This window comes from Diadema setosum, chromosome 9 (assembly GCF_964275005.1).
Source record: "Diadema setosum chromosome 9, eeDiaSeto1, whole genome shotgun sequence".
Taxonomy (NCBI): domain Eukaryota; kingdom Metazoa; phylum Echinodermata; class Echinoidea; order Diadematoida; family Diadematidae; genus Diadema; species Diadema setosum.
The window spans coordinates 15,325,139-15,350,755 of record NC_092693.1 but is presented as its reverse complement, the minus strand read 5'-3'; the positions used below and the strand labels follow the sequence as shown (position 1 = coordinate 15,350,755).

At 39.3% G+C, this 25,617-nt stretch overlaps 1 protein-coding gene across 1 annotated transcript in view; it reads left to right on the top strand.

Annotated features, from left to right (window-relative positions):
- The window catches only part of LOC140232487 (phagosome assembly factor 1-like), a 41,263-nt gene that overhangs the window by 5,661 nt on the left and 9,985 nt on the right, over nt 1-25,617 (top strand). The window contains exons 2-9 of the mRNA XM_072312581.1: nt 424-519; nt 1,330-1,412; nt 3,410-3,493; nt 4,612-4,655; nt 7,366-7,531; nt 22,756-22,859; nt 23,881-23,993; nt 25,221-25,354. Of these exons, the coding sequence (XP_072168682.1) occupies nt 456-519; nt 1,330-1,412; nt 3,410-3,493; nt 4,612-4,655; nt 7,366-7,531; nt 22,756-22,859; nt 23,881-23,993; nt 25,221-25,354 (792 nt within the window). The 5' untranslated portion in view covers nt 424-455. The remainder of the gene's footprint in view (nt 1-423; nt 520-1,329; nt 1,413-3,409; nt 3,494-4,611; nt 4,656-7,365; nt 7,532-22,755; nt 22,860-23,880; nt 23,994-25,220; nt 25,355-25,617) is intronic.

Here is a 25,617-nt window from a genome sequence, read left to right as displayed (position 1 = left end):
GCCAGCATCGATTATTAACAGTGGAAAAATTCATAATATCATAGACCTACATGAATATGATGGAAGCTAGTGAGATTACGTTGTCTATCATTTCTTAAATTGCTTGTTCTTTGCTTTAATATGTGTTTCTGAATTCACGAGGTCCACATAATGTACTGTATTTGGGTTTCATTTCCCTGTAGTGACCTGCTTACTGATATGTGACAAATTTTAGTTTCTATGACGTTGGCAGCCATTTGTGCCCATTCTGACAACTTAGTGCAGGCTCTTTTAAAAAAAAAAAAAAAAAAATCTACCCAAAGTAGCATCTGTTTTCAGTTGTCAATTTCATGTAGAAGTCTCTTTGTGATTTTTACAATCTTTGTACTTTCTTTTTGTTTGTCATTTGTTGTGCTCTTATATATTTTGTTGTGTATCCCGTAGAATATTCCTGTGGTGGTCTGCATCCAGTCACAATGCTTGATGTGGAGGTGGTACCGGGACGTTCTCTTGGCAGTGAACAATGGGAATTTGTGCTCGGTAAGTAATTGCTCTTCCTAGGTACAGGGGCAGATCCAGGAATTCCGTAAAGAGGGGGCACCTTTACAAAATCAAGGGGGGGGGGGGGGTTCACGTACCCCTCCTCCCATTTTTTTTCTTTTTATTTCTTTTGTTTTGACAAAAAATAAAGGGGAGGGGCGAGCGCCCAGTGCGCTCCCCCCTGGATCCACCACTGTAGGTATAACCCAGTTCACAGAACATTTTCCAACCTGAGCATAATGTGCAGATAAAGGTCATTTGGGACCTTTTCTTGAAATGGATTTGCAACTGAGGTATTCAAAACCTAGATAGGGCTTCATGTTAGTGGAGATTCCAGTGCACTCATGGGCACACACAGCTGTCTGAAGAAAATACATAATGTACATGTCTCTTGGATAGTTATAACCTACTGTATATGCCAATATTCTGTCAGTTACTCAAACATTTCAATGATCTTGGTTTTTCTCTCTACAGCTAAATTGTTTCTTTATGACATGCAATCTGCAATATGATCAGGAATAGCATTAAAAGTGGAAAAGGTTAGTTCTAAATCTCTGCCTGGCTTAGAGGAAGTAATTCAGTGTTATTCATTATGGTTCCCTAGATTGAAAGATGTTTTTGTAGGACGAGTATGACTCATTGTGCAAGTAATGTAGATGGGGTATTTACGTATATTACCAATATATATATTTTTATTTTTTTTTTTAAAAGGAGTGTGTTAATATATGTGTGATACTCTCTGTGAGTATGCGTAACTATGCGAGTTTGTGAAACCATGTGTCAGAGTGTATTCAATGTCTTGCTATCCAGGTATGACATTTACCCAGGCTGTCAACATCCTGAGACGCCAGTATCGCCTCATCAAGGATGTTCAGGTCATATATTGTGAATCGGTGAGGGAAATTTGAATCAATCTTGCGTGTGGAGTGGAATGTATGTTGTAAAACACAGCAAAAGTGTCATCAGAAAAAGAAATAAAAGAGCATCACGACAATGTAGATTACTGAAATTTCAAGTAAAAGAAAAGAATGTACAAATGTATATTAGGGAAGATCATTAGGAATTAAGCATTAGGAATTCATAAAAAAAGTATAATGCCTGCAACATGAAAAAGCCTCACAAAAACATTCATATGTAAATATTAGGCTATAGTAATTCTCTCTTACCTTTGTCTGTAAAGATCTGTGCTTCATTTCTATGAAGAAAATTTGAGTGTCTGGAACTCCTGTTGTATGCCCAAGGAAAGAAAAAAAAAGCCTCACAAAAACCTTCATATGTAAATATTAGGCAATAGTAATTCTCTCTTACCTTTGTCTGTAAAGATCTTTGCTTCATATATGAAGGAAATTTGAGTGTCTGGAACTCCTATTGTATGTCCAAGGAAAGAAACAAAAAATGTGGCAGTTGGATTTATTCTTCTTGTTTTCCACAGCTACAAAATCATGCTCTTTGCATCACCCCCGCATGACAAAAATTAAGAAAGAGAAAACTTTTGTCAAAGTTAGTGTATAAACAACCCTATTACCCAGATTCTCTACCATTGTTTTACCGTATATGGACCATGTGACACGAAATTGAGTAAGTGATTGTTGAATATAGAAAGTAATCAGCTTCAACTTTCATATCAATCAGAGTTTATTGTGAGGAAAATATGACATCCCATTTAGTTTTGAGCATGAATCTACAACCTGTAGGTCAAATTCATACCTAGCAAGATAGAGAATTGTTGAGCAAGAAAGTTTTGTTTATTGTACTTTATTTTGTGTATATCATCTCTTCCAGTCCGACTTAACAGCTTAAAGGACAAGTCCACCTTCATATACATGTGGACTGAGTGAATGCAGCAATATTTGTAGAACATGTCAGTGAAAGTTTGGGGAAAATCGGACAATCAGTTTAAAAGTTATGAATTTTTTAAGTATCTGCATAGTCACTGCTGGATGAGAAGACTACTAGAGTGTATGATGTCACATGCGTACAACGATACAAGGAAAATAAAAAGAGAATTTCACAAAATTTTACTTTTTGAAAAAGGTGCACATTTCTCCGACATGTCGCTGACGTATGTTAAGGGTAATATTATTCCCATTTGCCTTCTGAAAGAGGGAAGTCAAGTGTTCTCTTAGTATGCGAGAAAAGTGAAAATATCTTTAATTTTCCTTATACTTTCTTTATATCGTTGTACTCATGTGACATCACAAGCTGTAGTACAGTTAGTCTTCGCATCCAGCAGTGACTAAGCAGAAACTTCAAAAATTTATGACTTTTAAACGGATTGTCCGCTTTTCCTCAAACTCTCACTGATATGTTCTATTAATATTGCTGCATTCACTCAATCCACATGTCTAACTCAAACTCTCACTGATATGTTCTATTAATATTGCTGCATTCACTCAATCCACATGTCTAACTCAAACTCTCACTGATATGTTCTATTAATATTGCTGCATTCACTCAATCCACATGTCTATGAAGGTGAACTTGTCCTTTAAACTTTCCAGGATCGCCATCTAAAAATGCCCATTAAATGTATACAAGCATGGTGCCAGTGGTGATGAAAGAGTTAAACACCACAGGCAGGATATGCCATGGGCTGGTGGGCTGGCTAATCTTCCATCCAGAATAAAAAGTGTGCTCTCAGTATCTATCTTGCTTGGAATAGAAACCAGAAGAAACTCTTAACCAATGCAAAATGGTGTCCTTTGGTAGAGTTAGATTTTATACATATGATGCTAATGGCCAATCTTGTCTTGTAGCAGCACAGACTTTCTGTCATGTGACAACAAACATGTGATGATGATGACCTTGCCAGTATAAACACATTGAGATATTGTTTGTTTATGTCCTTTTGTTCTTAGGTTTTTCTTTCGTTTGTCTCTGTCATCCGTAGATGCCCCTCAGCATGGACTTGGTCCTGAATCTGACCCAGGATGGCATCAAACTGATCTTCGACACATTCAACCATAGACTGAAGGTAACGCGGCACAGGTGTTAGGTGCTATGTGGGTCTCCCATAACCACAGCCCCGTACTTTATGGTTAGAATGTCAACCACAAACTGAGACCGTAAACTGTGTTATGTCGCAGGCAGATGTTTGCCGTTCATCACCAGAACATAAAACACAATACAATCCAATGGAGATTTTGACATTATTTTCTCTCACTCTTGACATCAAAAGTATTTTTCTGCATGAATATCATGTAGACCTCTTCCTCTGATTGTCCTTATGAATTCACAATCCTTTGTATCTCCTAAAATTCACAAGGTAATATTTATGGTCGTAGTGTAACCAACATGCTAATGCTGACACTCTCAAGAGGTAAGTATGGAAGTTAACAACCTTTTTGAAAGGCAGAAAAAGCCCCCATCATATCACTCACTGAATACAAAGAGAGAGAGAGAGAGAAAAAAAAAAAGGGGGAGATGAAAAGATTATGACAGCAGAACTTTTATGTTGTGTCATGCAAGACATTAGAGAGATGTGTGTGTGTGTGGGTAGGCATGACATACTGTATTAGGACAACCAACAAAAAAAATTTCTGAGAATAATGGTCCCACAAGCGTAAAAAATGGTCCCACAACTGCAAACAATACATTTGGCTTTATCTAGTATACATTTGTGGGACGAACTTAAATACTGTGGGTATTGTACAAGAGTATGCTGTGACAAGAATGTGTGTGTGTGTGTGTGTGTGTGACCTTGTGTCAGGTTTCGTAAGGCATCGTTTTTGTAACTATCAGAGTTCAAGTTGGAGTCGGCTCAAATAACGCAGTTGCTAGAAGTGATGGGATGAGGAAGTGTGGTAATATAGAGCTCATATTTGAAGTGGTTATGTAGTGAAACAGATTTATCTAATACCCCATTCACACTTGGAGTTATCTTGGACCTGAAGCGAGCTAACTCTCAGTATAAATGGTCAAAAATATTTAGCCCGAGCTAAAGTTAGCCTGCTCTCGGTTGGTCAAGAATGGCAGTGTAAAATTTCTTTTAATAATAGCCGAGCTGAAGTGTATGAAAGGGGTATACAGTGAATTCCATGCCAGAAAAATCGCACGCTTTAAATGTTTATTTGTCACTTTTCTATCTTTCAGATCATTGAAATTTATGACCTGCGCAAAGTGAAGTTAAAGTACTGGTAAGTGAGTTTTTCTTTTCAATTTCATTTCAGTTATGCAGTCCATAAAGTGGAATATAGATTTGTTCTCTTCAGATGAGTCTTCAGATATTCAGCAAATGGCTAATTTTCAGCATTGCTCGAGAGTGCACAGTGTGTTTTATGAAATAATTACAGTGGGTATAATTGTGTTGAATATTTTGCACATTATTCTCTTTTTCCATGATGTTGGCCCATTGAGAATATCTCCTTCCAGCTCAGCTACATTTTGTCTACTCTACATATTTATATCACAGATGAAGCGGAGGGGGAAAAATGTAGTAATTGATCATGCACCTGGTCTGACATACCAACAGGTTTGGAGATATCACCAAGGGGCGTGGAAATGGTGGATGGCAATTGTATATGTGACTTCCTCACAACAACAACAACAACAACAAAAACCCACAAAAAACAGCAGATAAAAAGTTAGGTCTTTTGAGAGAATTCATCAGAGCATTAGCAGTTACTGCCAGGCAAAGATTACATATATGGAACATGATATAATGTTCTCTTCAAATGTTGAATAACATAGATCTGTGCGTGTTACACCACAGGTATGATCTGGGCAGGGAATCTTATATATCAAAGGGGGGAAAAAAAAAACTCATAAAAACACACACATGCTACACAAGGACACACACAATGTATTTCGTGGTCACTTGTGAAGAGGTGATAAACTCTTTTGTAAGAGGGTCTTAGTATATCAATCATCTGTCATTTTGTTCCAATGTTTGCTGGTAGTCATGTGACCTTGGTTGTGTACACTACATAACAGAAAGGTGGGGGGGGGGTAGGGAATCAGTGATACTCTGGGTAAAGGTGGTGGAGACAAAGTTGTAGCCAGTAGTATATATATATACAATGTATATATATATATATATATATATATATATATATATATATATATATATATATATATATATATATATACATTTGTTTATATGCATATGAACTTGTTTATTTACAGTGTACTTATTCATTCATTCATTCATTCAAGGCTATGTGACTGAAGAAGTCAACAATCTTCTTTTTTTTAAAGTTCTCTCCCTTCTTGCACCTGTGTACAGCCAATCATGATACTGTAGACTTTGAGATCATAAAACTACGCAACATGCATTCTTTCAAATACTAAGGTCTCCTGTATGAGTGCACTGCACATTTTCATTCTGTGGGTAAGTGAAAAGAAACTGAAAACTCACAATGTTATTGTTTTGAATCCTGCCAGATGCTGCTTAATGTAAGATGTGACAAGAAATAGTCTCCCAGCACCAAAACCTTGCTGGCAACTTTTTCGGTTGGGTCAGTAACAGAGGTTTACTTGAACTTTGGACGATAGTGTACCTCAAGAGATAAGTAACAAAAAGAAATGAAAGACAGATGAGATGTGGCAGCCATCTTTGTGTAATGAGTCAACTACACAGGTGGTCACTAAAAATTCTACCTGTTACGTAAGACTGTTGCATACAGTTGTTTTGTCACTAACTATGAGAAACCGACAGCATTCACCCTCATATAGTGCTCGACTTCGCCATTTCTCCAGTGGCCATAAAAGTTCACCTTCTCTGTGTAAGGGTGGGATTTCACGGAGCACGCGAACGATTTGCGAAGACAAATGTTTTTCTCCGAATGTGTTCCGACAATGAAGCCGAAAACTATTCTTGCGCAATTTGTGCGAAGTTTCCACGACGTATGTGCGAATGTCGTGTGTATCATTGCTAAAGTACAGCATGTTACGTACACAAAGAACACGCGATGGAAATGCGAACAACGAAAAATTTTCAATAATCATGGGAGAAGTGTACCCAAGGAGAGGTGGAAGCTGTCTTGAGTTGATTTTTTTTTTCTTTCCTCTATTTCTCCTTTCTTTTTCTCTCATTTCTCTATCGTGCTCTTGCCTACATTTTTTTTTCCTAGGATCTATCTCCACTAGTAAAGCATTTGATTCTTTTTTTGCAGTTCTTCCAACACATAATCTCTATAATTCAAATGAAATTTTACATACTTTAGATTAATTTTAAGTGTATTCTGCGATTTTTTTTTTGTATATCAAACATTTCTTTCTCTTTGGTAGTCTTTAATTTCTTTTGTTACTATAGTTGTTAATAATTGTTTGATGTTTATATGTATGCTACGATTTTTATTTGTAGAAAACATATAGGTCATATATCCCCCAAAGGTGCGCTAGACGTTCGCGAGAATGTCTCAAAAGGTACGCTAACAGTTTGCGATTCCATTGTAAAATGATCGCAAAAACTTCGCAGATTTCGCGTAACATACGCGAGACATTCTCCAAAGTTTCGGAGTCTGTTTGGGGTTTCACGAAAATTTTGCTAACATCGCGCGTGTCTTGCGAAGGTCTTGCGCATATGACGAGGCTTTAAAGACACTTTCGAGAACAATTCACAAGCAAATCACGACCAAGTGTGCGGAAAAGGTTCACAAAAAATTTCAAACTTTTTTGAAATTCTCGCCGAAGTAAAAACGACATTTGCGAACAATTGACGACGCTTCCGAACCCTCACGTTCGTTTGGCGATCTTTTGCAGACTAAAATACGAATGCTGGATTTTGCCATTCCCGTCCTTCACAAATTGTTCGCGTGCTCTGTGAAATCCCACCCTAACAATTATGTCATTTTACTCTCCTCTAATGGCCCTCAAAATTGTCCCCCCCCCCCCCCCCACTTCTAGCGGCAAGCACTTTAATTCCCCACTGGTGCTGCCCACCATAGAGCAAATTGACAGTTCTTTCGGCGCCACCAAGCCGGCGGTGTACGACGCAGCCCAGCAGCTCTTCACCATCAACTTCCGAGGGCTCTCTTTCCTGTTCCCCATCCCAGCCGATGCCAAGTTTGAGGTGAGCACTTTAATAGGATGATGCCAAACATACAGTGTAGCTACACCCTAGGGTGCTGCTTGGAAGGAATCTCAAATGTGTGGTTGTGACGTGGGCTTTCACTTTTTGCGGAACCTTCCTATGTCATTTAATATCACTTGACCCAAATGTGTGAATAGTGCTTGGATGAAACTGAGAATTTTACGCACTGCCAGGTTTGAAAAAAAAGAAAAAGAAGAAAATCCATTGAAAAGGACATGAATCTCCATGTTAGAACATACAAGACTTTTTTTTCTATCAGTCAAAGTTGATTCAAGAAGAAAAAAAATGTCTGTACTTAACTTTAGAACACAAGATAAACTTTGCCTTTCCACAGATAACCAGCAACTCCACTGGCTACACCATAATACATCAAGTTTTGCCGTAATATCAGCAACATCACAGGCTAATCATATCAACACTTAACCAGTATTTGATTTAAAAAAAAAAAAAAATACAATTTCAAGTGGTACAAGCTTAACAAAAAGAGTAGCTTGAAAAGGAATGACTCCCCATGTTAGAACTTACAATACTTTTATTTTTTCACCATGGTATGTCACTTTTGCTGTAATTGCACTGAAAGTCATGAATCCAGCTTTGATCAGGAATCCACTGTGATTTATCGAAAACTTCATGAGCCTTTCTAGAAGGATACTTTTAGAGGCAAGGAATGCTGATGTTGATAGACCAAGTTTTTGCTGTAACATCATCAGCATATTTTTTCAGACCATCACATTTATGCATGTTGAGCCCAAGGTGCAGGTCTTTCATTGCAGACCAAATCTTGCTGTATATTCACTTCTTGTTCCTTTGGATATTTGCAGAACTTTGTTGACACTGACATATTGATGATCAGCAGTTACTGTCATTTCTCAAAATAATGGCATAGATTATGGCAAAAATTGCCAAACATGACTATATTGGTATATGGAGGCTTTCCACCTCCCCCTGCCAGAACAAGATTAAACTTTCCAGACCTCCCAATCACTCTGAATTTGGAGGAAAGAATCTTAATTTTGACCGTTCAAAGCTCTTGTTTCAATAGGAATTAGCTATTTTTCTTGATAATTTTGCTGCTCACTCCTATGGAAACTGCTCATTCTTTCCTAGTTTTGAGCCAAATCATCCCTTTTTTTTTCAGTCAGGAAGGTTGTGAGGTCTACTTTTCCTTGACTTGATATGCTTTACACACCATATAATTGATATGTTTATATGTTTCTTTCTCTTATTGTTTTCTGAGCATCCACCAAAGCCAAAAACAACCAATGTGTGTGCTGTTTGTTCTGTAGTTACGCTCATGGACCTACTACACATGGACATTCATCGCTCATTAATTAATTTGTGCACCTGTTTCTGTCAAAAGCTTCACAAAAACATTTTGAACATGCTTTCTTGCTTTGATCCAGTCTTGTCCACCGACAGCCAGCCTGGATGAAAACAAGATGGTGCTTTGAGAAATCTAAAAACTACATGCGCAGAAGATAATAACTCTTAAATCAGAAAAATGCATGTTCAGTTGTAGTGTAGTGCAAAATGTGCAAGTTGTAGTGCAAAATCATCGCTAAAGCAATTGCATTTGCAAAATACAAGTACTTTACAAGGAAAAGCAAATAATTAGGCTGGTTGACGGTGCTTTGTATTCTATTTTTACCCCATTTGTCGCACATTGTTTTAGAGTAAACATGGACAGTAACAGTAGACAACATGCTTGTCTTGCCATTCAGGGACGTTACATGCGTGGCCGCAAGTGTCCGCTTCAGTAATTACCAATTTTGTAACGCAAAATTTGTCCTTGTTGAGGTTTGCTGCTCCCCATCATTGGTGTTTATTCAAAGGGTTCTTTTGTCAGTGATGATGCACAATTAGACAATTGTCATTGTCCAAACATATGAATGTACTCACACTTAAGATGCACATAATCAGGTAGCGGTGGTGATGGCTGGATCAAAGAAAGACCTCCGTTCATAGTCCATATGTGTGGTAGGTCCATGTACATATTTACATAGTCATGCATTATTAGTCATGTGCAACATACATTATACAATGTGGTAAATTTGGAAATGATAGACTCTGTAATCTGGAGGCCAGAATTTCTGAATTTTGCATTACTCATTATAACTTTGCATGTCTGTTTGTGGAGGCGGTTACCAATTCAAATGATAGGGGAAAAAAAAAAGAAAGGCAAAAATGTGCAAGTAAATTCATGGACATGATAGTCCAGTAAGAATTTGTGAAATGTCAATGCAAGAGACATCCTAAAATCAATATTGGGAACCACACTTTCAGTATAATTCAGTCGTGCTTCAACCCCACAAACTATTACCAAACCACAATTATATGAGTTAGACCACCTAACTCGCAAGAACAGACTGGCTACCAGGTCATCACTTTTTAGAACTCTTCCAAGGTATTCTCCACAAACATGCCAAAGTAGCAACAGCACAAGGGGACAGATGAGGGGTTGGCAAATTATTACCTCCACCAAGGAAGGAGGTTATGTTTTCATCGGCGTTGTTTCTTTGTCTGTTTGTAAAATAACTCTAAAAGTTGTGAATGGATATGAATGAAACTTGCAGGAAAAGTTGTTAATGACACAAGGAACAGATGATTAGATTTTGGTAGTGATCTGGAAATTTTCATGGAGTTTTAGAGGATTCTTGATATTTTGGCAGATAGGGTCGATGAACTTGGGAGTTCAAGCTGCGCATTTTTAGCTCACCTGAGCCAAAGGCTCAGGCCCCCCCCCCCCCAGTAGGAATCTTTAAAGATTTTCTCTAGAACCAGAAGTGATTGAGCTAAGGTAATACAGTGAGTCTCCCCCCCCCCCCCCCCCCCAGATCGGCGGGGGGGGGGGGGGGGGGGGGGGGGGGGGGGGGTCCTAATACGGACCTCAATTTTCATCTTCCTGCTGAAAACCACATAATGGATTTTCACCAAACTTGGCAAGTAGCATTCCTAGGGGGATAGGATCTCAATGTGTTTGAATGAGCAACATGCTTTCCTTGGGGACCCCAGGGGGTTCAAACCTGAAATTAATGAATATTCAATAATATTCTTTTCTAGAATCAAAATGATAGGGCTTTGAGTCTTTCCCCCCCCCCCCCCACCAAACTGCATAGTCCAACATTCTATGAAGTACAGTGTACATTGTACTTAGTAGTTTTGTTTTTTTTTCACTGGTGTGATGGAGTATGCAAATGGACACCATGCACTCAGCTCTCAAAGCTACCCCCCCCCCCCACCACAAGTTTCCAGTGTTTTCAGGTGGGAGTCTGCAAGAATGCATGGAAGGTGAACTTGCGATACTCAGGTGAGCGCGAGACCCCCAGGTCTCTTGTTGAGGTTTGCATACACGCTGTAAAGTGCGTAGCTGGAATCTGATGCAGTAAACAAAAGGCTTCTATTTTGGGAAATAGGCCAGTTTACTAATGCATGCACAGATCTTTCATTTTGCACACGGCCGCAACCTCGGGCAAACAAAGGATGCGAGCCTGCAACGTTGGCTGCTGCAGCCGTCCCCGACACGTCCCCACCTGTAGACTTACGTGTATGTTGTGTACATGTTTGCGATGCATCAACTTTGACTTTAACTCCTGGCATTTCGTGTGGCTCTTAATCAATTCCCAACCTTAGATGAGGGAAAATTCTGCTGTGATCAAACGCAATTTGGACTGTAGTTTCAATTTTTGTCTCGCCCACCGGAGGTGAAGGCGAGACTAAGGGATCCAAATGGCGTCCGTCCGTCGTCCGTCACAAATGTTAAAGTTTACCTGCAAGACTCTCTTATGATGCATAACTTGGCATCTGTTACAGCAATGGCAACCACACTTGGGTGATAGAAGCACTAGGGGTATCTTCATGTTATGGTGTTGTCAGAGGTCATGTGATGATGTCAAAGGTCATTTGAGGTCATATATTAAAGAGTATGTGCAAGACTCTCTTTTCTATGTTAAAGTTTACCTGCAAGACTCTCTTTTGACAAATAACTTCACATAAGTTGCTTGGATTACAACCTAACTTGGGTCATAGATGCACTGGGGGGACCTTCATGTTATGGTGCCGTTGGAGGTCACAGGATAAGGTCAAAGGTCATTTGAGGTCAAACGTTAAAGTTTACTTGCAAGACTCTCTTATCACATGTAACTCGACACATGTTGCTACAATGGCAATCAAACTTGGGTGATGGATGCACTGGGGGCAGTGCCGTATATTAAGAGAGTCTGGCCAACTCATAAATTGAACGCCATGTCGTTACCCAGCGTACAGTGCGCTTATGGTTTTAGCGTGTGCGCTTTGGGGTTAGCGCAGGCGTCCCAAAGGCGCAAGGCACCGTGTTGCTTAACTTTTTTTTTTTTTTATAGAGAGAGAGAGAGAGGGAGGGAGAGAGAGAGAGAGAGAGAGAGAAAGGGTGTAGGTTGGGGGACATTCATTCCATCCATGTTAAACAAAGCCAACAGTCAATAATTTTTACACATTCAAATAGACACAAGCACACAGGTATATAAACAACAGGGAAGCTGTTTAAAGGACATAATTCCTGAATATAAATAATGAATTATTGCTGTATAAAGAAAAGAAGAATTCACAGTATGTCGTGTCGTAAACTTTCACTAGACTGTAGGCCCCTATGCTATATTGTATATTTAGCAAGTTGTCCAGGGAACAAGAATATTGTATAAAAAAATGATACAATGTATATATATTTACAATTCTAGCTGTACTGTGCACAGTGAATTTCACAGTTTTACTGTTCCGCACATAAATAACCATCAATTACCACCCTATTTAATGCCATAAACTGACATGAAGGCCTACTCGTATAAGTAGGCCCTAATTCAAGAGGAATACACCTATGTACAATGTATATACAACATGAAACGTCATCGGCAAGTGCATATAATGGTATGTAAAATGATCTTAAATTGTTTAAAAATAATTTCAAAAAAAGACCTGTAATTGAACAATCTGAACAAGCACAAGTACCTGGATAACATAACAATCATGAGGGATATCCTCAGTGACATCCGTACCAAATATTAACTATGATCAGGACCACTGAATGGATATGAAATGAGTTTAAAAAAATGAAAATGTCCAAATGGCGACCGGTATACCTCCGCCATATTATATTGTTCTTAGCAGATGTAGAGTACGCCTTGACAATGTTTCACATTTGTTATTGGCAGAAAAATTTGTCACAAAATTTAATGCGTCGAGTGTTTACTTTCCTTGAACTAGGTGTAAATGGATGAGTTTTATTAAAAAGAGAAGTATAAAGGAATTTGAGCATTTTTTACCCCGTAAGTTGACCAAATCTATTTTCATGGCAATACTTTAAGCGGTTATTTTACAAATCTGCGAAAATTACTGTCATTTTAGTATTTTCACTTGACTTTTGACCATCATGGCCAAAATCTTTCCCTATATGCGTCATTGTGTAGTAATGGTGGCATGCAAATACCGCGTTTGGTTTTAAGTTTGTGCATTGGGTATAATCTCCAAGGTATGGATGAACTGGGTAATAATATTTCAACAATAGATAGTAGAATTTTAACATTTTACCTGACATCGATCCTTGACCTCTGCCACCTCCCATGACCCCCAACCCCAACCCCCCCCCCAAAAAAAAAAAAATTAAATAAATAAAATAAAATAAAAGTAAAATAAAATAAATCACAGGAGAATCACGGTCGGGCAGTAAGTTTCGTCTGGAAATACATACACTCACCTTCAGAAATTGTATACAGATATGGGGGGAATGGCAGTATTTTAAAATTTTAACCATTATGATTTTGACCGTTCACTTTGAGCATGTTTACACAAATGTTATATGCTAAAAAAAACTTCGTCCACTCCCACATGCACACAATCATGTCAAGTTTCATGGCCAACGGTTTCAACAAAATTGATTACGAATGAAGGACAGACAAATGCCTCAGGCGACACTTCGTACGTTATAGCGGTGACATACAATCTTAAAGGACAAGTTCACCTTCATAAACATAAGGATCGAGAACATGCAACAATATTAGTAGAACACATCAATGAAAGTTTGAGGAAAATTGGACAATCGATGCAAAAGTTATGAATTTTTTAAATTTTTGTGTTGGAACCGCTGGATGAGGAGACTATTACAGCTTGTGAGTCATATGCGTACAACAGTATAAAGAAAATGTAAAAGAAAATTCAACATATTTTCACTTTCTTCGCATAATAAAAGAGCACTTGACTTGCCTCTTTCTAAAGGCAGGGGGAATAATATTACCCGTAACATTTGTCGGTAACGATTCCGGGGAATGTGTACTTTCTCTTTATATTTTCATTATATTGTTGTACGCATGTGACATCTCAGTTGTTCATACACTGCAGTAGTCTTCTCATCCAGCGGGTACTGTACAAAAACTTCAAAAATTCATAACTTTTGAACGGATTGTCTGATTTTCCTCAAACTTTCAATGATGCGTTCTACTAATATTGCTACATTCTCTCAATCCTTATGTTTATGAAGGTGAACTTGTCCTTTAATGTAAATCAAAACTTGGATAGTCTGAAAGACACCGCGAGAAATCAAAAAAAAAAAAAAAATCATATAGTTTTCCCGTCACACTCAAATTTCCCACTTCTTTCCTTCGTTTTTGATCTGTCGGAAAGCGGTGCATCATTACACTTGAGCCAGGTCGGTTAGCGCAACGCCATGCTGCGCAGGAAAGGCATGACGAATTTTCAGTTTATCGCAGTAAGATATCAAAATATCTTTCCTATACTTCAATAAATAAAAATAGACAATGGCAAGGACACTGCACCGTGACTGATATTGGGGATGTCCCAAAGGCAAGCAACATTGACGCGTAGCTGCGCATGTTCAACAATGGGCACTGCGTATGAACTCTGCTCACGCCCGCGTGATTGACTTTGGTAACAACATGGCGCCTGTAGATCACGGGACCAGCTTTTGACCAATCACAGGCTTCAAAACACATAAGCCGAAAACCGAGTTGGCCAGACTCTCTTAATATACGGCCCTGACTGGGGGTACCTTCATGTTATGGTGCCGTAAGAGGTCACATGATAAGGTCAAAGGTCATTTGAGGTCATACGTTAAAGTTTACTTGCAAGACTCTCTTCTCACACGTAACTCAGCACATGTTGCTACAATGGCAATCAAACTTGGGTGATGGTAGATGTCTCTTGGGAAGTTGAAGGTAACCAAAAGGTCAAAGGTTACAGACAGGGGTCAACGAACTTTTAGGGCCCAATGTTAAGTTTTTAGGGCGCATTTCGTTTATGGCTCATAACTTTTGATCCCTTTGTCCGTTTGTGACCAAACTTGGACGGTAGAGGTCCCTTGGGGAGTTAAAGGTCATCACAAGGTCAAAGGTCACAGAAAGGGGTCAACAAATTTTTAGGGCCCAATGTTAAGTTTTTATGGCGCGTTTCGATTATGGCTCATTACTTTTGATCCCTTTGTCCGTTTGTGACCAAACTTGGATGGTGAATGTCCCTTAGGGTGTTGAAGGTCACCACAAGGTCAAAGGTCATAAGCAGGTCAATTAACTTGTGGGAGTTATAAAAAAATATTAATTCCGTGCACGCGAATGGGCGAGACACAATTCGGCGATTGCCTTGTGTTGAATTTTGGCTTTGATTTGTCTTCAGTAGTTCTGAAAATGGGTGGAAAACATTGCTGCTACGGAACATACAACAGCATGACCGCCTCACTTCAAACTTCAATGATTTTAAGCATTATGATTGATTGTAAAATCTAAACTAGACAACGAATCTCTCATAATCGATACGTTTCAAAGGATTTTTTAAAGTTAGACTCAGACTGATTAAACTTCATGAAATAGAATGACGATTTTGACCTATTTTTCTATTAACAATAACAGTTAGGGGCCTAGCCCTAGATATAGGCCTAGACTAGATCTAGAGTAGATCTAGACGTAGGGTCCTAGACCTAAAATTAAAAACAAAAACAATCGTGATAGACCTACCCTCCCTGACATTCGCAGTAGGCAACATTTATTTCCCCTGTTGACTTATTCATCACGACGCAGGTCTGGTACGTTGGTTTGTTGAGGTATGTCCGGTCCTTTTGCATCGGCCTAACCTCACCAAGGTCACAAGGAAAACACAAACAGGGCTCGTGTCCGAAACCTCATTGAAATTCAGGCTTGAAACACTCCCATCTGCGAAAAGACGGTAGTCCTCTAATGACTTGCATCCATTTAGCTTTTCCAGTCATAGTCAGTCCGATTGATGATCAGGTAGTTGAACACGTCAAAGAGTCCAAAATCTGGAATACTCTCGAAGTTGGATGTAAACCCAGCGAGCTTGGTAGGATCGGAGAACGAGCAGCCTACCCGAGCGAGCTTCTCCTGTAGTGATCGGCCGGTGTCCGCCCGGGAGAGGTCGGGATCGATGGGCAAATCCAATTCGGCTACGGCAGTTGCACTAGTTTGATGAGTTTCTCCTTGTTGTAGCCGCTTGTGCTTACACCTCTATCCCTCAAACACTCAGTTAATTCCTTAACTGTCCAATCCTTCCATTGCTTGCTTGAACTTTGGCTAGAACTTGAAGCTGACGTCATCACAAAGCAAGATTATAGCAAACAAAAGCTGTCGATTATCCGCAGCGAGTAACGATCGTAGACAATACACACGTGAATGCAAAAACAGTGTGGTGTGCGCGTATGCGCTCATTTCGCTTGCCCGACTCAGTTACAATCACTAGGGTCGCGTGGGTGTGACGTCATTATGCATATCATTAGTACACCAGTCTATTGGGCGATTTTCAGCGTGTGTGTATGGGTGGAAATAAGCTGCTTGGTTGAGGTCTGCACTCTCTGAGTGCTTTTCTAGTTAACATATGTGACATTGATTAAATATGCAATATTTGTGTTGCCAAAATATGCCAGGTGTGGATTGTCTTACATGCAGCATTTAGATCCTTATATGTGTGTGTGTGTGAGTGTGTCTGTGTGTAAATGTATGTCTTTATGTGACCCTGCATCACGAAACAAACAAAAAGTTGCGAGATATAGATTTTCAGTCAAAGGCAGATTCTTGGAAGAGCAGACTCTTAAGCTTTGAAATGAATAAGATACAATTTGTTGCGTTCATTCAGTGGTTTTGTGTTTGCTTCTTGGTTTGATCAATAGCCTCTCTGAGTGTGTGCGTATTTCCAGTAGTTCTCCTCTTGGTATATATTTGCAAAGTCAGTCATGAGCAACATACATTATGGTATGCAATGTGGGCTAGTATGAGATAGTTTATCATGATAGCATTGTGTATTTTATGGAGTACTCACCATAGATATGTGAAGCCATTCTTATCAGCAGAATGCTGTATGATTTATTGTTTGCCCGCATATATTATCAAATGTGACTGTGCATTACAAAACAAACAAAAAGTCGCACCCCTTGGTTTTACATGAGGACTCAAAAAAGGTGAAATGGTTCAACCAAGGTGATCTCGAATTTTTCATATTTTCTGAAAGAGCTATCCTTCTTCTACATTATTCTACAGTTTGAGAGCTTAACTTTAATGGGAAAGTGTGTTTTTAGCAGTTTTTCTACAACCCCTTTTTGGGGGAAGAGTAGAATTATCAGGTATGTCTTAGAGGCCACTTTTCATGTCTTGCAATCCTTTGCACACTCTTCACTTTCAAGTCTAATAACTTTTGAAAGGATGACACTACTGCTTTGAAAGTTAGCATTAATCATGGGCAGAATGTGTTAATAGAACATGCTTAATTTCAGCTTAATCTGATAATCCCTTCATTGTTGTTGCTCCGGTGGTTTACATCCTGTGTTTTGTCCCTTTCATGGCACATCTAGCACGGCTTGGTAAAGATTAAGCGCTTGAATAGACAGTGAACTTCAGAGCCTCTTTTCTCAGTTCACACTTTTCCAGAGTGTGTGCATTCTTTCCAGTATTTAGGTAGGTTAGGGGAGGCCATTTTGAATTGAGTTATACATCATTTTAAAGCTTAGAGTCTACTCTTTCAGAATCTGCCCGTAACTAAAAATCCATATCTGGCGACTTTTTGTTGGTTTTGTGGTGCAGGGTCACAAATGTTCTCAGAGCAGAATACAAATAGCGTAAGACAGCTCATGTAGTCTGTAACCTACAACAAAGTCTGGTATTCTACATCATGCCTCATTTGCTGTCGTGTTGCAGATGTACTGTATTGTAAACGCAGAAATGTTCGCGGTATATTAATATTTGCGATCTCGCGCTACTTCTGGCTAGCACGAATTCTAAAACCTGCGAAAATATCTTCGCAATTTTCTCTTCACATTGTGAATGGGTTGACAATTGTGCAGCATAAATTCAACAACCCGCGAATATGTTTTTGAGCCGCTCAGCACAAAAAATTAATCACACGAAAATATCGACATTTACCGTAATCCATACACACAGATAAGCAGAAAAGAAAAATACTGTAGTACAGCTCATGACATGTAGTTTGCAACGCACAACAAAATCAGAAATTCTACATCATGCCCACATTATTTGTTGTCATGTATTGAAGACGTAGTGCTTCTCAACCAGTGGGCCATGAAGGTCTTGTTGGTGGGCTGTTATGCCTCCCCCCCCCCCAAAAAAAAAAAAAATGAAAAAGATTTGCATTCGATCTACAGATGAAACTGAACCTGAAAAACTATGTAGGAGCCAAAGTGGGCCTTGAGTTAAAAAGGTGAAAGGTCCTGTTTTCCTTTGGGAGCAGGGATTTAAAAAAATGTTCAAGATATCACTTTTGATGCATACATGTAGGTCAGTTGTATCACAAATCATCCTACCATAATGATATGAAATTTTTGCAGTAAAGCTTAAAATATAAGGAGATATCTCTGTTTTTCTCATTAAACTATTACTGTAGGTGGTTTAGTCTGGAAACATTTTTATTATAACTATTGTTCACATTTTGTATATTTAACAATACTCGACATCGATTATACTGGTTGAAATTTTTACATTGGTTGTTTCTATCCCTAACTCACATTTTAGAAGTATTTTGAAGCACTAATGCTGGGTTTTTGTTTCATCTGCAAATGGTAAATTATGCCTTCATTGAGAAGCGCAGATGTAAGAGATGATATGATTCATAGACACAGATGAGATTGAGAGTACAAATTTAGAATTGCTGTCTAGGAGGGAAAAGAATAGGGAAGGGAAAGAGATTAGGCCAAGTAAAAAAAGAAACCAGTTTCTCGTCCTCGCGCGCATCGATTTTGGCCGCCGCATCGATTTTTTTACTATTTACTATTTTCAAAATGGCGCTGAAAATACCAAGAAATGCATAATTCTTGTCCCAGCCCGCTCCCCGCCCGCATCGATTTTCAGTTGCCGAATCGACTTTTTTGATATTTACTATTTTTTCGGCCGCCGAAAAAAAGAAATTGACAATAATATTCACCTACCAATGGTGATGTCTCATGTCTAATTACGCCTTGCGTCCTCTACTTAGCTGTAGTACAGCTGTAGCTTGTGCGTATAAACGCATGCATTTCACACTGCTCCACAAAGCAGTCGAACTGTAGTTGGATGGGCGGGCCGCGGGCGGGCCTGGGCTGTGATGTACAGCGCACTCGGTACGTCGTGAACGCGATAGCGGCAACATTTTTGCGAACAATCGCTGATATTCCACGCGTATTTCGCACATTGTTCGTATTTTTTCCCGTTTCTCATAATCTAGGCGGATGAATTGTACTGTACCAATGCTTGTGAGGATTGTATGGAGTTTGAATTGTATACATTTTCCTGTCATTGTGACTATGTGCATGTGCGTGCAGTGTCGGAAGGTACGGTAATGCAGTGGCCGTGCCGCACCGTTTATTGGCAAAGTGTGCGTGTCTGTAGCTGCTGTGTAGAGGCCCGTACGCCGTACACTCTGCTCTGTAACGTTGCATCTGACGGCGATGTATTGTTATATTTTGAAGATAAAATGAATGCGCTTTTCCAGCAAATGTAGAATTATTAAATGGGTGTATCTACAAAATAAACAACTTTTCCACGGATTCTGGTTTGTCTCGTATTTCTGCGGGATACTTTTCTTTACGATGTAAATTCACGGACACGGCCGTGAGTCGTATCATCTGTAGTGTGGTATACAATCATTCATCATCCAAATGATGAGTGATTATCAAATGTCTTTTTAGAACATGAAGAAACTTCTTTAAATGTTTAATGCTATAATGCCATATCAGTATCATTTTGACATCCATCTGCAATTGTACAAGCCAGTTTCCAGTTGAATGTGCTACAATGATTGTACTGTGAAGAAATGCAGATACATACCAGCTGTGTGGACACAAAAAGTCACAAACACCAATGATAAATAAAGCAGTGTTTTGAATATCATGGAATTTATTTCAGTCGTACATTTGTTGAAAGACATGTTTTATACCTGTTTCAATTAATAGCACAATACATCAGAATTGCAAGTACACTGGTATCAGAAATGCCATTACAACACTAAATACCAGTTTTAAGATGGTCATTTTCCCTTGACATCTGTAGTGGAAAGAAAAAGCAAATGTATTTCTGCATGCATGAAGTTTCATTTCAAGTATGGTACATATTATATTTGTTTGAAAATGCACAGAGTGCAGGCAAGACTACACTTGGGACCTGGTCTCTCATAACACAGCTACCAGAGTGATATTTCATTTCATAAATTGGATATAGAAAATAGTAAAGCCCTCTCTCGTTACCTTTCTCAGAATTACCGGACGAGAAACACATATTACTTTCATTTTGACAATCCTCGAAAAAATAGTAAGATATGAAATAGTAAGGACCTCCCTCATCGCCTTGCTCAAAAAACCCGGACGAGAAACTACTTTCTTTTTTTACTTGGCCTTATCTGAGGGAGGGTGTCCTCAAAATTTTAAAGGGGCATTCCAAATTATTTTCATAATTTCACATCATGTAGTACATAAATCGACAGTTCCATGTACAGATTTCTGAAATTTATTGTGGTCCTTGAGCACAGAAACCAATGCTCTGAATATCGAAAACAAATCACGCTGAACAGAGTTCATGACATATGAGCCTCACATATTTCAGAAATGTAGCAGTGTTATTCCATTACAATACTGCTCGCTCAACAATTAGTTCAGTTTACCTGTGTAGAATCTACTGTGTGCATACCTTCTTCTTTTGTTCTGCTTCCTTGAGCCCCAACTCGTGCATTCTTATGGTGAGGCTGCCATGTCATCATCCTTGTTCATTGCAATTTGTTATAAATTTTGAAGACATTCTTATTCCTCATCCCACTCACTATAAATTCTGAAACTCTGTACTCGGTATAAGTAATTTATAGTTGTTCAAATTTAAAGTCACCGGGAGGTCTCCTTTAATGGTTGTGTGACTTTCTTTTGCTTCTTTCAGCTTAGTCTGTTAGAATGGAAGTATTGAAATATTAGAAATCCATGATTTGATGCAAAGTTTTGTTTGCAGTCACTGATATCGGCATGTCAAATCTAAACTTTGCCTCAATTAAAGCAAGTGGTCGTAATTGCTTCGGCAAGTGGTCGTAATTGCTGATATCAACATGTCAATGTCAACATGGTTTGATAACAATTAGACCCTCGGCATTAATTGCAGTACTCAGCCACGCAATTCTGTCCGTTTACAGTGGGCTTTTATTTCAAACCTTTCAATATTTTGTTGTAGTGGCGCTCTGCTTGTAAACAAACACTATTATTGGGAGGGCGCCAGTCACAATGTGGTATAGTCTGGTTTCTAAACCCTTTACCAACTGGACTCTGCAGCGACGAAGTCGCCGCCCCGCTACAAAGTCGCCGCTTTTGCCGAAGGCAAAGACCTCTGCAGGACATAACCACCTTAAACTATACTAGTTTTCGACGTTGAGGGCGTTAATATCCAAAATAGCGAAATAATATGGGCAGAGGGTGTGGAAGCCAGACTAAATTTGGTACTGCATTTGGCCCAGTTTGTGTTTACAGTGAGAAAAGGCCGAGACTACCTCCAGAGCTGGGCCAAATGCGCGGCCGATTTTGGTACCGCATTTGGCCTTTTGCGTGTTTACAGTGAAATGAAGGCCGGGCTCGGCCACGGCCAAGCCCTGCCTTTTCACTCACTGTAAACGGGGTCTTAGACAGCAAAACTAGGTCCTAGATATGAGCACTAATCAACATGTAGCATTACCAAATGATTTTTGCTGAAATTATAGCAAAAGCTGGTCTGCAAAGGACGACCTGCAGCTGATGCATTGTGATGGTCTTAGATATGGAATCCTTGATCCTTGACGAATCTTGAGATGCTCTCATCTCCTAGAGTAATTCACAAAATTTACAAGCTATGCTTCTTTTGTGAATTCCTCTTTTCCATATAGAGTTACAAAATGAAATTGTATTGCTTATTTGTTTATTTAGATAAAAGACAAAAGTTGATATTGTTATAATATTGTATCCATGTTTTGTTGAAACTTATATGATTCAAACTTCCCTAAAATATTATGTACTCGTGTGAGCGTTATTCTGCTTTGTATTACTTTCTATGGAAATAAAATCATTTGAATATGAATAAAAAAGAAATTTGCCCGACAGCAAAACTGGATCTGTCAATATCAGCACTCCTTCCTTGTCAAGAAAGGCTCACCAAGTTTTTGATGAAATCACAGCAGACTCTCGTCCAAAGAGAAATGATATATGAGTAAACTGGGTCCATGACTTTGAGTGCCCGCAAGTTTTTTCCTTAAATCAAAGCAAAACTTAGATATCCCATCCAGGATGTATAATGATGCTAGTGGAGTTGTTGATATGCTGTGTAAAAGTGATGGATATCTCATGCTTTGCTGTATGTAAATAGCAAGTTTTATCTCCTGGATTGTTAGGTCTGACATACAAAAAGTCTGGTTGGACTTTGCTGACTGCTACAAAGAGTGTTTTAATGGCCTTTTCAAGGGAATTTTTAGAAAACTTGGAGAAATTTGACTCTGCTTGAAATTGTCATTTCCAATCAGGCAGTTACTGATCTACTGCTTTCACTATATTGAAATGCGTGTGCCTAACTACAGTGTATTTCGCTTTCTTGGTGTTGCTGTATTTTGCCACCATTGTGTATGGAAATTTGTTAACCACATTCCAACCAGAAAGGTGATAACACGGCACCATGATATTGGCATTACTGACCTACTGCCTCTCAACTTCATGAGATCTGCTCTTTTTACCGCAGCCGCCCAGCGTGCACGGGCTGGGCTCCATACCGCTGCCGAGCAAGACGTCGGTCCAAGTCAGCAAGATCTACATCTATGGTGGCAGTCATCCCACGGAATCAAAGTAAGGAGGGTTGTTGTTGTTGTTGTTGCTGCTGCTACTGCTGTTGCTGCTACTGCTTTTGTTGCTGCTGCTGTTGATGTTGTTGCTGCTGCTGTTGTGTCGTTGTTGCTGCTGCTGTTGTTGCTACTGCTGCTGCTGTTGTTGTGTTGCTGCTGCTGCTGCTGTTGCTGCTGCTGTTGTTGCTGCTGCTGTTGTTGTTGCTGTTGTTGCTGCTGTTGTTGTTGCTACTGCTGCTGCTGTTGCTGCTACTGCTTTTGTTGCTGTTGCTGCTGCTGTTGTGTTGTTGCTGCTGCTGTTGCTGCTGTTGTTGCTGCTGCTGTTGCTGCTGCTGCTGCTGGTGTTGTTGTTGCTGCTGCTGCTGCTGCTGTTGTTGTTGTTGTTTAGCCATCTCTTCCTCACTCTCTCTTTAACTTTGATTGTAAGGTTGTTTGTTTTGAATACAAATGTTGTTACTTTCAAATGTTCAAATGTTTTCAGACGTACACATTTTGTATCCCAAGAATTGTCCTTTGTGTGACGTTGAGGATTTCCCTTTGGCAACATATTAACCAATGGTATTCCTTTCTGCACATACGCATATTCCATGTATCAGATATGATAGGAGTATTTGAAGAAAGAAAGGGAACTTTCCTGCATGAGGTCCTGGTGTGTTTGACAACTTTTGCATGTACTAAGTATATAACAGTTTGCACGTCTCCCCTCTGCGTCATAGAACTATAAATACAATTTATTAACATAAGAATTTGAATATTAAGTATTATAATATGAATATTTCTTGGATGTTATCAGTGTGGCATACATATATTGTTATTTCTCAGTTCTGTTGTGGGGTGGAGGCATTATAAGCTAGAGTTTAATTGATATGTTACCTTCATGGCACATATATTTCAAAGGACCAAAAAGATTTTTATTTTTAGTAAAGTTGTGATAGACTTGCAAAGCTATCTTTAATATGTATGCTAACTGGATGGATCATGTCGGCAGAGGATATACATTGTTTCATCTCCGTGTGTGGATGCAGGGCCCCACCGATTCCCAGCAGCTGTTTCTGTGGCAACGTCTTTTGCGAGAACGTGGAGACCATAGAGCAAGATGGCGTGCCGATGGGACTTACGTTTCATCTTCTTGTTGATGGTAAGAACAGGATACAGGATACCAATCATAGGCACAGAGCACTGAGGGAAAATATTGTCTTGCGAGGAAAATGTAACTCCAAAGGGACACTGTCAAGTGTTCTACTGTATACGCCATATATTTAGCGAGTCTAAATTTTCGCAAATCAGGACTTCCCAACCATTTCACGAGTGATTAAATTCGCGATCGTGGAGTACTGAACTGAACGGAGAAATGTACATTCCAATACGTCACATTCATATCAAGATCAAAGTCAATTTTTCGTGTGTCTTTAATTTCGCGTGTCTGTAATTTCGCGAATGGCACCTGACTCGCAAAATTAGCGAAAATTAAAACCTTACAAAATTTTTGGCGTATAAAGTATTACAATGAAAGACAAAGCAGTATTATTGTACATAAATACACATCATTTAATTTTAGCACCATCTGCAGCCAGTCAAAGGCTGGAATTACATCACCTGGCTCAACGTCACTGCTCACAAAATAGCAATTTCGATCTTCGCTGCATCAGTCATGTGCTTGCATTATGACCAATCACGGACCAATGTATACCAGTATGTGGACCATTAGATATATGGTATTAGAGAGAGACAGATATATGACCCTCTGCCCTTTCATGCATTTTGTACCAATTCAATGAAAGTGCATAAAAGTGCATTATAGTTATCTGTAGACCATCAATCTTTAAATTTAGTATATTTGTGAAGCACCAATTTCTAAAGAGTGAGATGCCCCATATTTACAAGTAACTGTAGAGACAAAACGTGAACCAGGGATTTGCCACAATGGAGTAGCATCATTCATTGAAATTTAAAAGACCAGTACTGGCATTGGAGGAAAAAATTCAGAATGTTCCATCCAAAGGGTATTCATTGCAAGTGTGCACTTTATTTAACCTCTTGTGAAAAGTATTTTTGACCATGAGGTGCGACCATTCTGTGTAATCCTGTCAACAGAATTCCGTATTTGGGCATTTAATATATTTATAAGTCAAAATACTTTGAGAAAGCGTAAACGTTCACCTTGAGTATTCCATGGTCACCATGTTTGTGGCATTTTCACCAAACCTTCAGCATGCACAGTGCAGCACAGCCCTTCTCGTCTTCGGACTGAACCCAATCTTATTACTGTCTGCTCCCCTGCTGTATGTTCCTCACACTTCACGAATCACCAACCGGTCAGTTTTTGATTGTATTGAATGCTACCGTTCATGTTTCTTGTGATCAGCGTCCGGTCAGAGTCGTTCGCCTGATGCCAAACGTCAGGCCGTGGTGAGGACGGTGACCTTTGGCGACTCGTGCCAAGACGTCATGGGCAGCCTGGGGGCGCCAAACAAGATTTTCTTCAAGTCGGAGGACAAGGTGAGAGACTGAGATGGAAAGGCTACCGTTGGCCTTAATTGATTTAAAACAATATAAACGATTGCTGAGATAGCATCTGAAGCCATATGATATGAGTTGATTTCCAAATTTTGTATGTTAACTCACTCATCCTTCCTTTGGGATTAAGCTGTATTCTTTGTTGATATACAGGAAGGACTTTGTTGTTGGCTGATTTTGAGACACTTGTCAATCAAACACATCAAATTCAGGGAGCCATTTTTGTGAGGACTGATCTGTAATTC